The 15,288-nt window shown below is 40.1% G+C and overlaps 1 protein-coding gene across 4 annotated transcripts in view; it reads right to left on the bottom strand.

Moving 5' to 3' along the window:
* tmtc2a (transmembrane O-mannosyltransferase targeting cadherins 2a) overlaps nt 1-15,288 on the bottom strand; it is an 87,045-nt gene that overhangs the window by 14,710 nt on the left and 57,047 nt on the right. For all 4 annotated transcript variants that reach the window (XM_055006375.1, XM_055006374.1, XM_055006373.1 and 1 more), the window contains 6 exons: nt 10,796-11,630; nt 9,535-9,649; nt 8,710-8,795; nt 7,424-7,608; nt 7,077-7,155; nt 4,836-4,957 (listed from right to left, as the gene is read on the bottom strand). In XM_055006375.1, coding sequence (XP_054862350.1) covers nt 4,836-4,957; nt 7,077-7,155; nt 7,424-7,608; nt 8,710-8,795; nt 9,535-9,649; nt 10,796-11,630 — 1,422 coding nt within the window. The remainder of the gene's footprint in view (nt 1-4,835; nt 4,958-7,076; nt 7,156-7,423; nt 7,609-8,709; nt 8,796-9,534; nt 9,650-10,795; nt 11,631-15,288) is intronic.

The raw sequence follows: 15,288 nt of genomic DNA, 5'->3' as shown, positions 1-15,288 counted from the left end.
TAACAGCTTGTGTGCTCAGATTTAGGTGTGTTTCTGTAGCACACAGTGCCAAAATCTTATCCATCTATTGACCAAAACATTTGTAAAAATGCAAATATTCAGTTTTGTTTTCCATCAACTGATTTGTTTTTAATCATGGGAAAAAATCCTGCTAAGTATGATGATAAAACAATGTTAAATTGCACTGAAATCACTAGTTTCATGTATAAAATATACAATACGGATCATATATAGCTTGGAATTGTGTCATAAATGCATACACAAACAAACTACAGTCATCCCTTTGCATTTTATTGTGTCTGCCCTGACATGCATCAGTTGAGGCATGGTAATCCAGCTGCTCCCTATCAGCAGGAGATGGATGCTAATAAACCTACTGCTCACGCCTAACCTTTCAGTAATAACCTCCCAGGTGTGTGTGTATGTGTGTGTGTGTGTGTGTGTGTGTGTGTGTGTGTGTGTGTGGACCTGCAACCAAACTAACAAAGATATTGCTTCTGTGTGCACCAGCCTCCATTTCTCCACCTCTTTTGTTTCATGCTTCAGCGGTGATTGTTTCCATATTGCCAGTGGTCTTGCCATGCAACAAGAAATGAGAGGACCGGGCACATTAGGTTTGGTTCATTAGCTTCTTCCCATGCCCGCAATCGCTCTTAATGAATGAGCGACTATAGGGCCTAGATGGATTATTTCACATTTTCTTTGGTTCCTTCCTTTTTACATTCAATTAAACCTTCTCCCCAACCATCCATCAGAACTGGAAGTGCAGTGGTTCAGTCCAGTTCAGTAGGAACAAGACATCATTTAGCAGATTTAGGAAAGGTTTTAGGTCAGTGTTTTAAAAAGGATTCAGTCTTTCAAACAACAACCACATAAAGGCAGACGTGTGATTTGTTGCTGGATTAAGGGTAAGTATATGCACGTCTACATAAACATACTTCTACCGTATTTAGTCCTGTGCTTTTTGCATTATTCAGTGGCTTTTCCACAGGGAGAGACAGCTGTTTGTATTAGTGCTGAATTATCTGCAGATGGAGTCGGACGTTTACATACACTGAGGTTGAAGTCATTAAAACGTCTTTTAAACCACTCCACAAATTTCACATCAGCGAGGTATAGCGTTGGCAAGTCAGTTACAACATCTACTATCACAACTATTTTCTCCAACAACATGTTATTTAACTTTTATCTACGTCACATTTCCAGTGGGTGGGTGATTAAAAAAAATGTAGAAAATTATGTCATGGTTTTGGAAGTTTATGTCTGTGTAGATTCTCCAGGTCATAGTAATGATAAGAGCTTCAGTAAATTGGTCTTTCAGGTTTTTGAAGGCGCTTCACCTCTTATCCAAAGGGTCTCCTCAATTCTCAAGCTTCTTCAGAACTGAAGAGGTGAAACATCCCCAAGAACCAAAACGAGAAGTTCAGTTCACTCCTACTGGAGCTCTTATGATTATTTCAAAAGCTTCTGTTTACATCAGGCATGCCTGTGGATGGATTTTAAGGCCTATGTTCAAACTCAGTGCCTCTTTGCTTGATATTATTGGACAATCAAAAGAGTTAATTGACTTCAGACAAAAATGTGAATCTCCTCAAGTCTGCTTCGTTCTTAGTAGCAATTTCCAAATGCCAGAGAGTACCATGTTTATCTCTACCAGTGGTGAGCACAAGTAAGTAAGTACAAGTAGGCAATTAAAAACACCATGGAGCCAAGCAACTATCATGCTGCTAAGGAAGCAACTCATTCTGTCGCCTAGAAACGAACATACTCTGGAGGGGAAGTGTAAATCAATCCCAGAACAACAGCAAATGACCTTATGAAAATGCTACAGGAAACAGGCACTTAGAGTCTATATCCACAATAAAGCGAGTCCTATGTCAATATAAGCTGCAATGTCACTCACCTAGGAAGAAGCCACTGCAGATTACAGTTTCTAATTGCACATGGGCACAAAGATCTTACTTTTTGGGGAAATGTCCGCTGTTTCTTTGAAAAATAAATTTAATTGTTTAGCAATAATGACCCTTTATATTGGGAGGAAAAAAGATGATGTTTGCAAGCTGAAGAACATCATCCCAACAGTGAAGCACGGTGGTGGCAGCATCATGTTGTGGTGATGCTTTGCTGCAACGGGGACTGGTGTGGTTCACAACATAGGTGGCATCATGAGGTAGGAAAATTGCATGGATATATTGCAGCAGAATCAGAAGACATCAGCCAGGAAATTCACTGGCAAATAGGTCCTTCAAATGGATAATGAGCTCAAACTTGTTTCTAAAATTGTGGCAAAATGGCTTAAAAGGTGACAAAGTCAAAGTATTGCAGAGGTCTTTGCAGTCCTGACCTCAATTCAATACCACTTTTGTGGAAAGAACTGAAAAGGTCAATTCCACCAGTTCTGTTAGGAGGATTTACAAAAATCCAGCAAACGATTGTGCAGAGCTTGTGAAAGACTACATAACACATCTTAACTAAATTTTGAACTTCCGATGATGCTTGAACTACTTATCTGTGAGACACCATTTGGTCAGAAAAAATTAACCACATCTGAAAATCCTGACATTTCATCGAATTCAGTTAACTCCACGTGTCTCATTTAAAACTTGCCAAAAAATAAAACCATTTGCATTGACCAGATGCTGTAAAAAAAATGAAGTATTCTCCACTTCTTGTTGCAATCCAGAAGCCATGAGTGGCTCAGCTGTGACCAAGAGTCATATGACAAAAATTCAGGGACTTTTTGGCTGAATTGTAGGCTGTAATAAGTCGGAGCAGAAAGTAGAAAGGTACTTTAACCAAATACAAGTGTAATTAGTGAAATATATATAGCATGTAGTCTCCTTTTTCTAAGCATTGGTAACACTTATGTGCAGTTGGAAAAATATTGTAAATGTTGATCCCAGGTTTTTTCAATATTTGGACACTAAGCAATCAAAAGAATTGAAATTGAACCTTAATTTTCAGGGTTTTTTTTCTGATTTATGCCCTTTTAACATTGCTAATCTGCACTGAAGACATTTTTGAATTCTCTACTTCTAGCTATGGTTGCACTGTTTCCATACTGGTGCAAGTAAACTTCTGACCTACTCTGAATTGTGAAGATAAGTCAAGGCTGAAATATTCCCTCTACTATTACTCTGGCATTTTACAGTCACTTAAAATAAAGTGGGGATCCTAACTGGCTGAAAGCAGAAGATGATTACTGGGATTAAATGTCAGAAAATATGAAAAAAAAAATCATTTTAGATGTATCTGGCTGAGGAGCACGTTAGCTTCAACTGTAGATGCACAGCTGAGGTTGAACTCAGCTTAGTGGTAGCTGACCACAACTTCTCTTCAAGCATACCACTCCACTGTGACTAATATTACATCAGACACTTTGACCTTGGGAAGAATCAGTCCAATTAGTGGTTCTGCTGTTGCACTTATTTGCTGAGAGATGTGGATTTGTACAAGACTATCGGGTTCCAGATTTTATCATTATGCGGATATGCTTTTGTAATTTTTCGTGGGTCACTTTGAAAGATGAAGTGTAGTCGTACACAAGCAAAAATACTCCCAGAAAAACAGCACGAGACCACATGCTGGGGTGAACCACAGTACAAGACTGGAGTCTGACCTTTTTGTCTGTATAGTCGATTGACTCCGGCAGGACGGCCAAAAATGTAGCCGATGGAGTGATTCAATAAGGAAGCAGCGTAATTGCATTATAAGCCTGTCCGCTGGCCTATTGTCCAGGGCCCATCCGATCTCCTGTTTCTGAAGCCCTGTAGTGGTGGAGGTGGACTCAGTGTGGACGGATCCGGAGCACTGAGCCTGAGGGAGCGCAGCAGATGTCCAGCCACAATGGGTGACTCTAATCTGAACCTACTTTCAATGTGTGTGTGTGTGTGTGTGCTAGGTACTGAAATCTTTCAACCAAGAGAGGCACCGGTCAGAAATGAAGCCCTTAGGGGTTGCAGCTGCTGCAGGTTGGTTGGGTCTTCACTCAGCACCCGAGGCCGTGGAAGGTTCAGAAAGGTTACAAAGGTTGCTCGGTTCAACTCCCAGATCTAAACTCGACTCAGCTGTGAACACATCGACTGTCTTCTTACTGTGTTTTTTGTTTTTATGGAATGGAAGCGCAGGAAGTTTTTTTCTGCACAAAAACACACATTAGAAGTTAAAATCTGGGAGAAGCTGGGTAAGTTCTTGTGCCCTTGGATGTCTTCTAACACTCACATGCATATAAAGATACACAACACAGAGATAATCTGGAACTCATCCAATCACAGAGGGATAGCTTTCATCTACGAACTCCCCGTGTCTCTGACCTTCAGACATCAGACATGTATTTATGGAGCTCCTACATTGCAGTTTGTCAAGGATTTTGGCATCAGTCCTGGATCAGTGTCAGATCGAGGTCACCGAAAGGCTCTTTAACGTAACATCTCTGTCTTAATTCCTTCTTTCACGCCATGCTATCTGTTATCCACCTGACTAGTAGTGCCAGAGGTCAAACACAATATTCATGAATGCATCAGAATTCATCCTTTGCTTCAGATCAAGGGGGAAGAGTTTGTTTTAGCAAACACCTTCCCCTAGTCAGAGGCTCACACCTAATAACAATTATCACGCTCCTCCTGGCACTGCAGAGGGATCAATAGGATGGCTTCGCCTTGCTCCAGTGTCCCATAAGTCACTCAATATGCATTATTCATCACTCCACTTTTCCACTTTAGGTCCCGTTTAATTACACTCTGCCACATAGTTAACCACTGCAATCATTACTAAGATAATGTTTAGTCTCCTATGTGTGTGTGTCTGTGTTTTTGTGTGTCTGTACTGGGACGTACGATGATGGACAGGAGTTTGCCGTAAGTGAGGTGGGCAGGGATGTGGTCAGGCTTCGCCCTGAGGGATTCTCTGTACCAGTGACCTGCTTCCTCCAGCCGGTTCAACCTCATGTAAGCCTCTCCTGAAACAGAGCACGGATCAGGATTCATTTTGAAGTCTAATAATACTCAAAAATTGCATTAACCCTCTGAACCTTGAGGTTTGAAAAGGTTGTTTATTAAAAATCACCAAAATTACACTATTTATCAGTCAGGCACTGTAAAAACGGAGACAGTCGTTGGATTTTCAACTTTTTAACATTCCGAACCACTCAATTGGGAATTTTAACTAAACTTTACACTTAAAATTGTGATATCTCATCAAAATCACTTAATATACGTGTCTCAATTTAAAGATTTGTTTTTTGTTTAACTAAATTCTGTAAACAATTAAATATTCTGATGCTGGGTTGAACTGCAGGCTGTGTATCCACAAACCAAATAGGAGCTTAGTATGAAAACAAATGTAAATAGTAAAATATGTAACTGTGCCCAGTTTTGGTAACACTCATGGGTTTTTAGAAATATATCATTTCAAGGTTCAAGTTATAGGTATATATGCATATTTCTATTTTTACAAAATAGGTAATCAGATAAATTTATTTTCGTTTTTGCTTCTTTTTCCGTGACTTACAGCATAACTTCTTCATATTGCACAAAAGATAATTTAGGTTCTCTAAACCTCTGCTCATGGTTGTGTTGTTTCCATTAAGGTGTAGAACTTTACGCTGCAGCAAAAAATGAGCCTACAGTGAGTAAAAATATGACAGGAGCATAAAATGACCACATACTGCATGGGGTTCAGAGGGTTAAAAACAACACAATCTTTCAAAAAACAAAAAGTGTTTGATAAAGATGTTTCTTAGCATATCTACTTTCATAAGAATTTCAAACAGAATTCATCAACATACAAAGAATAAATACTTACAATCTGAAAACAGTTAAAATTTTAGATTTTATTCATTTTAACAAAATAAAATCCTTGTCAACTAGGATCAACCATGTCAACATTATTTTAGATTCATCGTCAAATTGTTTATTGACACGCTAGTAGCTTAAACTGTTTACTTCTGTTGCTCTTTCTTTACCTCAGCTCTTGTAGCCTTTCTTTCTGTTTTATTCAGATGTGTTTTAGTGACAAAACAGAGTCACTGGGTCTCGTTGTTTCAGGCTGGAGCAGATCGTAGCAGCGTTAGCTTCTTATCTTGCCCAAGCACAGAACCATGTGCTAAACCACCTACTTAAGCCAGATTCACTAATACTCATCCTGACATTTGGAGCCTGATAAAACTACTTGTAGATCTTGTTAAGTTCATTATGTTATCATTTTTAATTTGTATCATTCCAATCTCTGTGTCCAAGTGCACAGATGAAAATGTAACACTGCATTTCAAAACAATTGCTTCATCTAAGACACTGGTTCAGGAAATGTGTCCATATGGTCGACATTTCAATGTATGCAGATCAAATCTCTCAAAGAACAATAGTTCTTCTTAAAGCTCTGAGATTTTATTGGATCTGCGGACACGCTGCTGCCCCCTGGGGTAAGAGGATAGGATGATCACATCAGTTTTGACAAAGTACCCTCGAACATCACACTTATACAAACACTGCCCTCCCTCCACCTGACTAAACACATTTCCTCTTTCCAATCAGCCTGTCAGAGGAATCCATGCAGACATCTCTCTGTAATCTCAGCTATGTCATCAGGATGAGCTTCCAATAATGTAATTAGTGCTACAATAACAAAGAGGGGGATGTGATTTATTACAGGGATTATCTCCAATTTTCATCAAGGGGACATGAAGTCTGTGTGCACATTTAAGATTCCAGTGTTGGAATCCAACAGGTGGTTCAAGCCCTGGGAAGGTTTTCTTTGGCGAAGACTTAATTTCAATTTGTTGAACTCGACTCAAAGCTCAGATAAAATGGAAGACCAACATTTAAAATAGAAACAAACACGTAATTTTAATCAATGTTGCCTGAGCCAAACTTGTCCCAGAACTGCACTGTTTTCACTCACATCATAAAACAAGCATAACACTGTTCTTCACAATAGAAGAAAATGCAATAAAAGCTGCTATCTAATGAAAATACTTATTAACATTTCAAAACAGGTAAACCAAAATAATGAATTTCTGATCTTGTAAGCTGCATTTTAAACAAATATTCAGGCAGAAAAAGGCTCAAACAGTGACTCACCCATCATGTTGAAAAGGCTGTGTGGTGCAAACTGTCTAGGCATTTTCTGCACTGCTTCCTTATAAATAGACAGGGCCTCCTGTAGTAGGAGAAAAAAAGTTAGTTGAGCAAGTCCAGCTTTTGGTTTGCATCAGCATAATGCAGGTCTTATAACTGATGAGGGGATGCAGTTGCTCCTTCAGTCTGACATGAATGAACCTTTAGTCGTTCATTGTGGTTGAACAGTGAAATCATAAGTGGTAATAACTTCTAAGTCATTGTGAATACAATACAAAAAGTCTGTTTATTTACATTTTATACAGTGGGACACAAACCGCATTACAAAGCTAATTTCCCCACACACTGACCTCCTGCTGGCCTTGTTCGTGGAGCAGCTTTCCCAGGTTGTACAGGCAGCTGGTGACGGAGCTCTTGTGGGCGTGAGGATCCTTCAAGTTCTCATCAGGAATGTCGGCACAAGTGAGGAAGGTACGTTTGGCCTCTTCCAGGTTGCCCTGGTTCATCAGGATTATTCCTGTGTTCAAGTAGGCCGCTAGGAAAGAGAACAAGGGCACAAATTAAAGGCACAACCTGCAATCCAAAATTAGAAAAGATCCCCTAATACACTGGCTAAGACTAGACTACAACTAAATCTAGTTTTCTGAGGTTGGTACTCAGATGTTTACATGAGTCGTTTGTGTTAGTTGTGCATGAATTAATTATGTATATATGTTTTGATAGATATGAATTACAAGTAGTAAACACTGACAAAAATACAAAATAAGTGGAGTGAAGAGGATGTGTAGAATCCAGAATGAAAAACATACAACCAAAAGGAGACAGGACAGAGGTTAAAGGCAGACAAAATGACTTTAGCCTAACCGATCGGCCAATATTGATCTGTCGCAGTTGTCTTGTGTTGTCGGATATACACCGGAAAACTGTCTTTTACAGAACCTTATATAGAAAAAGACTCTGAAGGTAATTTTAAGATTTAATTTATCAAGCATATAGTATGTTTCATCAAGTAAGCATCACAGACGAGCAGACAATGGTGCGGAGTCTAGCTTTGCATTGATGCAAAGTTGCTAACTTAGTCTGTGCTATACATTGCTGGAAAGTTAAATGACAACCCAATCATTTTCCATTTACAGTTTGACTGAAAATGATCAATATCAGAATTGCTTCCCCCTTAAAATTTGCGCGGGACCCAGAAATCCAGCATCAGTCCAGCTCTAAAGGTTACAATGAGAAAATAGAGAAAGAAATAGAACTAAATTATGCAAGATATAGGAAAAGCTATAACTAAAGTAAGCTTCTCAAGCTGAAAAGACAGCGAGGATACGTGACCTTTCTCATAAAACTGTCCTTGGTGCAGTAAAGGATGGACCCTCATCTCACATGTGGCCACTCAGGTGTGAGATTGAATCTCCTCATTTTACTGTCGGGCTGAATATGGCCTCTAAATGACCATGTGGCAAAAGAACATCCAGTTCAGCATAAAAACTGGAATATGATTGTAATCCAAGAATGGACCTTTAGCTCCAATCCAAGCAGGGACAAAATCAAGTAAGTAATCGCTGATGACACCTTCCCTGATTCTGACCATTCTACTCATCACATACTAGCTACAGAAACGATAAGGTTTACTTACATGCCAGTGTTGGCCGACTCCCAATGGCCAGTTTGTAATAATGCAGCGCCTCAGAAAAACGCTCATTCTCCTGCAGCAGCAAACCCCTGATGCACAAAGGAAAATGCAAAAGTGTGACATTTTACAACACCACAAACTGCATAACATTCATATTAAAAAGTAAAGGACGTTTTAACCAAAACTGACATAAAAACACTGCAAAACCTGTGGCAGCTTTTGTATTCTTTACCCCATACACCAGCCCGTAACCCCAATATACCCAACCATCCCTCGTGCTCAAATAGCACCTCCGTTTGAAAGAATGCACACTTCCCCTCTCTCTTTGTTGCTTTGCCAGCTTCCTGACAGCCGTAACTTGAGAGCGAGCAGAGAAGTGGGGAGAAAAACAGTGTCAGCATGAGAGTAGAAAGACATGGGCCAGCTATGAGGTTTTGGCACCTTTGACACCTTGCGTTGCAGGATTGGAAGCGGTTTTGTGTTCTCCCAGAGGCCCTGCAAACCATGACTAATCAAATCAGCAGCAGAACGTACAAAGAGCCACAAAGGACACGCTAAGTTATTTCCTCTGCCACTCTTGCATCAAGTCTTCCTCTCACTTGCTTTGCTCCACCTGTATTAGATCTATTTTTGTTTGCCTTCTCTTGACTTCTTCCTGTCAGTCACTCCGTGTCTTTATGCTTCATCCTGTCTCCCTTTTTTTTCTCTTTCCGCCTTTATTGTTCGGCTGCTGTGATCTCAAGTGATGGATGGGAGGAATCAGAACTCGTTCATGTCAAGACTGTGCAAACAGGAGGAGGAGGTGGAGTGGGCATCTTTAGCACTCACAGGTTATACAGCATGTCAGCCATGTTCCCTCGGTAGTGCAGAGCGTTTCGGTATGCCTGCTCAGCCTCCGCCATCTTGCCCTGGTTCTTCAGTACGTTCCCCAAGTTGCCCCAGGCTGGAGGAGACACATGTCAGTCAGAGGGAACACAACAGAAATACACAATATTGATGCACATTTAGAAATAGTGTTACAGACATTGATTCTCCAAAACAAACCACAATCAGTCAAGAAAAAAAACATCACTGTACTCCTTATGTTAATGCATGCAGAGTCGAAGTGCTGCAATTATTTAGTATAATTCATCACATGGATGCTGATAATATGTCAAAACGATACACATTTTTAAATAAAAATGTAAATTATGAAAACAAATGTTTTTCTTCAATTACACGATATAATTGATGTATCATGGAATCTGATTCTTTTTTGTTCCAGTCATTGGAAAGTAGCAGTTTCATATGACGGCAGCAACAAAGTCCAATTTTGTGAAGTGTAAAAGTTTCTAAAGACCCAAGACCTTGAGAGAACGGGATTACTTCAAATTGCAAGAGATCTAAAAGGGAGTTTGTACACTGTGTGATGGTTGGATGGCATAATACAGTAGCAAACACAGTGTGTGCATTCTTGCCAAGCTGAGTGTTTAAATCCTACATTGTTCATCTCTATACTTAGTAGCAAGCAGTGTCCACTCCATGTTATTGCCACCAAATCAATAAACTGATCTAAAACCATTATTAGGAATGTGTGTCATAGTGTGCATCTTTTTGCATGTGCATGACACAAAAAAAAGCATTGCTCCACAGCTCCCCTAGTGGTCTCAAACTTCATAGGGCAGCTTTAAGGGAGTAAAATGAAGATACAAGATTGTACTTCTTGGTGAACAGCATTCATTGTGTTCTCACCCCATCCAAAACTAAAATGTCTGTGTAGAGTTAGTCAGCAAACTGAATTGATGACATGAGTTATGAAGCAACTTCCAAACTAACAATGGTCTTTCCAGATCATGTGCAGCTGCAGTGGTAAATCCTCTAAAGTACATGTATTAAATTCAAGTGCAGGATAAGAGGTTGTTTTTTCGACACACTTTACTGACTTTCTTTAACTCAAAAGCTGCTGAACAAAGAAAAAAATAAAAGAATTCCTTGTCAGCTTTTGGTTCTTGACAGCTTTTCACTCTATGCTATGAAAAAAACTCAGTCATTCCTCAGACAGTATGGAGGCTTAATACTCAACCCTAATGACAACTAGTGGTTTTCTTACCTTTAGCAGGATTCACATTAATCCCAGACTTGTAGAGATTTTCCTCATTGCTCCAGTCTTTGTTTCTTTGAACAGTTCTGAGTCCATTCAGCAGCACTAGTCCCATACAGAGACACAACACTAAGGCCTTGCAGCCTCTAGTCCTCAGTCGGACATATAAGGTTCTCGCACCAGCAGCAACCAGTAAGCAAAAGCCGATACTGGGGATGTACAGTACCCTCTCTGCAATTACAAACCCCACGTAAAAGAACAGGTTGGTGGCAGGGATGAAAGGCAATGACAGGATGCCTAATGAAAATAAAACTAGGCTTTCTGTAGGGGGCAGGGATGTCCGAGGAGGAGGACAGTGGAGTCCAGCCGACCCGTTCAGGGTAGTCTTTGGCAACCCCTGCTCTGTGTTATGGTTTGTGTCTGGGGCGTGGCAGCCATTCCCATTAGTGATTGATTTCCCATTAGTGACATGGGCTTTCCCATTGGCATCCTTGGCTTTGGAGGTCGCACCACGAAGGCCGAACAAAGCCAGAAGGATAAATCCTCCGTAAAAGGCAACAGTGTGAAGGTTCCTCCAGTCGGCCAAGGACCTGACCAGGGGCACGGCGTCCATGGACCAATCGAAACTGAGCTTGTCGGGGCAGAGCAGGAGCCAGGCGTTGGCGGCAGGCAGGTGGAGGAACGTCAGCGCTCGAGTGAGGAAATGCGGCGAGTCAGCGGCGGGGTTGTCAGAGTTGGAGAAGTTGGGAGGCTTGTTGCCCATCCAGTAGAGCCGAGCTGACAGCAGGATCACTCCCCAGGAAGCCAGCAAAGCGAGACTCAGCAAAACGCTGACGTTCTTTTTCTGGGAGAGAAGGAGAAAGAAAAATGCTGAGGAAAACTCCTAAATCAACATTCAGGTCAAAGCAAGAGGAGTTTTGTCTGTGTTCCAGAGCACCTGAAGGATTTTTCATTCAGATGGGTATTTTTTATTTATGTCAAATCTTTCAGGATCAAGGCTGAAGCACAGAAACAGTGGTACTGAGAAATGGAGCTTTCGCTTTTGTCGACACATACGTATCTCAGTATGAACTTTCTGGAGTCTCTAAGAACTCCTTAATTTATCAAATCTCTGCTACAGCACACAGAAAAAGCAACTATGTAAAAGCAATCTCTGGAATGTTTTTAGTAGCTGCCTGGGGTTTAAACCGCACTCATGTACAATTATATGCTTCTCTGTAACACTGGGATACTTTTTAAAATTAAAATGCACCAAAGCCAGAAACAACACCGCTGTGTTTACATGAAAATAGTGAACTATGACATATTCAAACTGGTGAATGATACACTTGGATTTGGACAGCTGTAATGAATGTCACTTCCAATGAGTTGCAGGATGATTGTTTATATGATGAAACTTCAAATTACCATATTCAAAGTGGTGAAAGATGATTATTCTGGATTTTACATTTGGTTTGCCAGTAGATTCTTAAATGTCAAGACAGTTTTATTAAGGATAACAGGGGAAAATCCCAATGAAGAGAGAAAAATCAACGTCTTTCAACAATTTTGCAAATTATTATCAGTAATCCACACTCCCCTCAGTTTTGACCTAGTTGAGGTCAACTTTGAAGTAAACTTGAAGCATGAGAGGCTTTCCTCCTAAGTCTTTCCTTGTTGCCTGTCAGGTTTGCAGTGAATGTGACTGGTAATCAGCTTAGGACTCATTGTGTTGGTATGTAGATGCTGTTTACATCTCATAAGAGCATTAATTCTGTAGCATGAGCACCCTTTCGGTCCACTGTCACGCAACACCTTTCACCCGTCTGTCACACGGCACCTCGGTTGAAACTCAAACAGGCCTTTAATAAAATTCAGCGCTTAAAATAGCTCCATCAATAGCTGTATTGATACACGACATATTTGGAAGGAAACAGAAAGAACACTTTGTTAGTGATGCTTAAATTAGATTCAAAGCCAGTGACAGGAATTATGTGAAACTCTCCAGGGCCAAGAGCATAACTCATTTCAGTTGCTTCACAATGGGGTTGTATAGATGTCTGCAAGCCGGCAGTTTGAGCTACAGCCGCTAAGACATGACAAGGTTGCACGATCACACCCTTGTCTTCTTGACCTTTGATCACTGGTTTGTTAAATTACATTCGTCATTGTCAGCAGGGAAGACCAATGACAGCGAGGACACGTTTTTTTATTTGATTTTCAGCTTGTCAGATGTGTTGTCTGCCTTTTTCACTATCACATTTTTTGATATGATTCCTTCTGAAATCAATTACCACTGATTTACTGGTGCATTTTTGCCGAGGATGAGCAAATCTGGTTTCATTTCATTTTATTAAACACTGATTAAGCTTGACAAGACTTACAGATGGAGAAATCCTTTCTGTTATTCATGTTCCTGCCTTCCTATAGGCTAAAAACAACACAACACAGTAAGTGATGATCACAGAGATGCTGCTCGCTTCCTATTTTCTGACTCCACTTATTCTGTTCCGAGTACCGGTGCAATGTGAACTCTGTTTGAACTTGTCCTGGGGGAATTAGCGCAATGTGTGTGCTGTTTATACTGGGTAGCATCACCGCCCCGGACAGGAGAAGTTTACATATTTTTGATCTAGTAGCTGTGTTATCAGCATTCACTTTGATGTAAATAACAATCGCCATCACTGCACCCATAACTCATAGTGTTGATCCAGAGAAGCTCTACTTTCTGCTTTTATCTCCTAAGTCAGTTTACTTTATCATGGTAATAATTCACACTCTGTGTATTTCACTCTAAATGAATTGCACAATAGAGAGTCTTTTTTTAAAAGCTGCACAAAGAAGAAATCAGTTGTTTCTCCCGCAGTGCTCACGCCTGAGTAAACTCATATGTCCCCTTTCATGCATCAAGATGGAAAACATAAGTTGTCCATAACAAACCCATGCTGGGATTAGAATAAGAGGTTTAGCATTGACTCGCCTGACCTGCTGGCTCCAGTTCAACTGTTGGCTTCTCCAGATCCGAGGTGGAAAAGCATTTTCTCTGGAGAAGTTAGCTGAGGTGGGAGCCGCTAGTTACAGAAAGGATTTTGTCGATAGTGAAATGAAAAACGGCCAGTTCGAGGAGTTCAACATTTCGGTCGAGAGGCAGTGAGGAAATAACTGCGGGAAAAAATTGGATATTGATTTGTGCTGTGAAAGGTGGTACATAAAGGACAAGTGAGAGTGGCTTTTACACAAAAAGGGGGATGTGCCTACTGATGGATGAGCCCATATTGCCTGTCAAGGGAGGAAACTGTCTGAGAAATCCAATTCTGATCGGAGTTAGAAGATAAGCCAATTTTAGCTAGACAGTCATTTGTGTTTTTTTAGGTGAATGAGCTTCATTCTGCTCCTCACTGCCTCGTCTACTTCTAAATCGTTCCTTAATTGACTTTGCGATCAATCACACACACAACTCAACCTGCAGAGGCTGGCTGTGCTTTTCAGTGATATATGAACACGAATTGACAAACTCAGCAACAAATAACTGTACTTCTGAAGCCAAGTTAACAAAACAATTCTAATTAGTCTGTTTTAGGGGTATTGGATCCGTCACTGAAGGAGGCATGAAATAGAACCACTGGTGTAAGAGTCATATCCAATACTGCTGAAGTCCGGTGTGACCTTGCTTCTGCAGTCAGGAGAGTTTTCACTGAGCAGTTAGAAATAGATCTTCAATACGTCAACATCAGTCTCTTAAGAAGTGAATCATTCCCTTCTCAGCTGCACCATGTAATTGTTCTTAAAATGTCCTATAGCTTCTCCAATTATCTGCTGATAAATTGATTTTCCAAATAATTTCAATATATATTGTCCCTCTAGGGTCAAAGTGTCACAGCACCAGGGCACTATCCTGAATAACCGGGGATTAATATTAGCTATCTGGAGCTTTTTATTTAAAACTATATGAACATAGGTTCCTCAAAACTGTTTGGCAGTTTTAAAATACATGTCATTTTTCAGAAATTACACAAAATTACATCATTTATCAGAGCCAGAAACTGTAAAAGCACTGATCTAATCATGTGTGACATGCAGTTTGGTCAAGAAGCTTAACAAAAACCAAAGCTCAAAAATTCAAAATTTCATCAAAATCACTTTATTCTACATGTTTCATTTTAAAAATTGTCAAAGATAAACTGTCTGCTGTGGCTACACTCTGCCATACTCCATGCAAATGTGAAGACACAGCTGTGACCAACAGTCACATGACAAAAATTCAGGGACTTTTCAACTGAACTGCAGGCTGTGTGTACACAGAGCAGAGACAAGTTATTAAAACAATAGTAGTAAAATATCTATATTATGTTGAGCCATCGTGTTTTTTCTAGCATTACCAGCCCTTGTGCGGTTACAAAAATACTAATTTTGATTCCTGTTTTTTCATTTATTTATTTTAATAATAAGCAATAAACAACTTATAGAGACTTATGGCATGTTAACTTTGTTCTAATGCAGAAAAGACATTTTCGAGTTCTCTC

Source organism: Amphiprion ocellaris, chromosome 21, assembly GCF_022539595.1.
Source record: "Amphiprion ocellaris isolate individual 3 ecotype Okinawa chromosome 21, ASM2253959v1, whole genome shotgun sequence".
In the NCBI taxonomy this organism is placed as follows: Eukaryota; Metazoa; Chordata; class Actinopteri; family Pomacentridae; genus Amphiprion; species Amphiprion ocellaris.
This window is presented reverse-complemented; position numbering and strand designations above follow the sequence as displayed.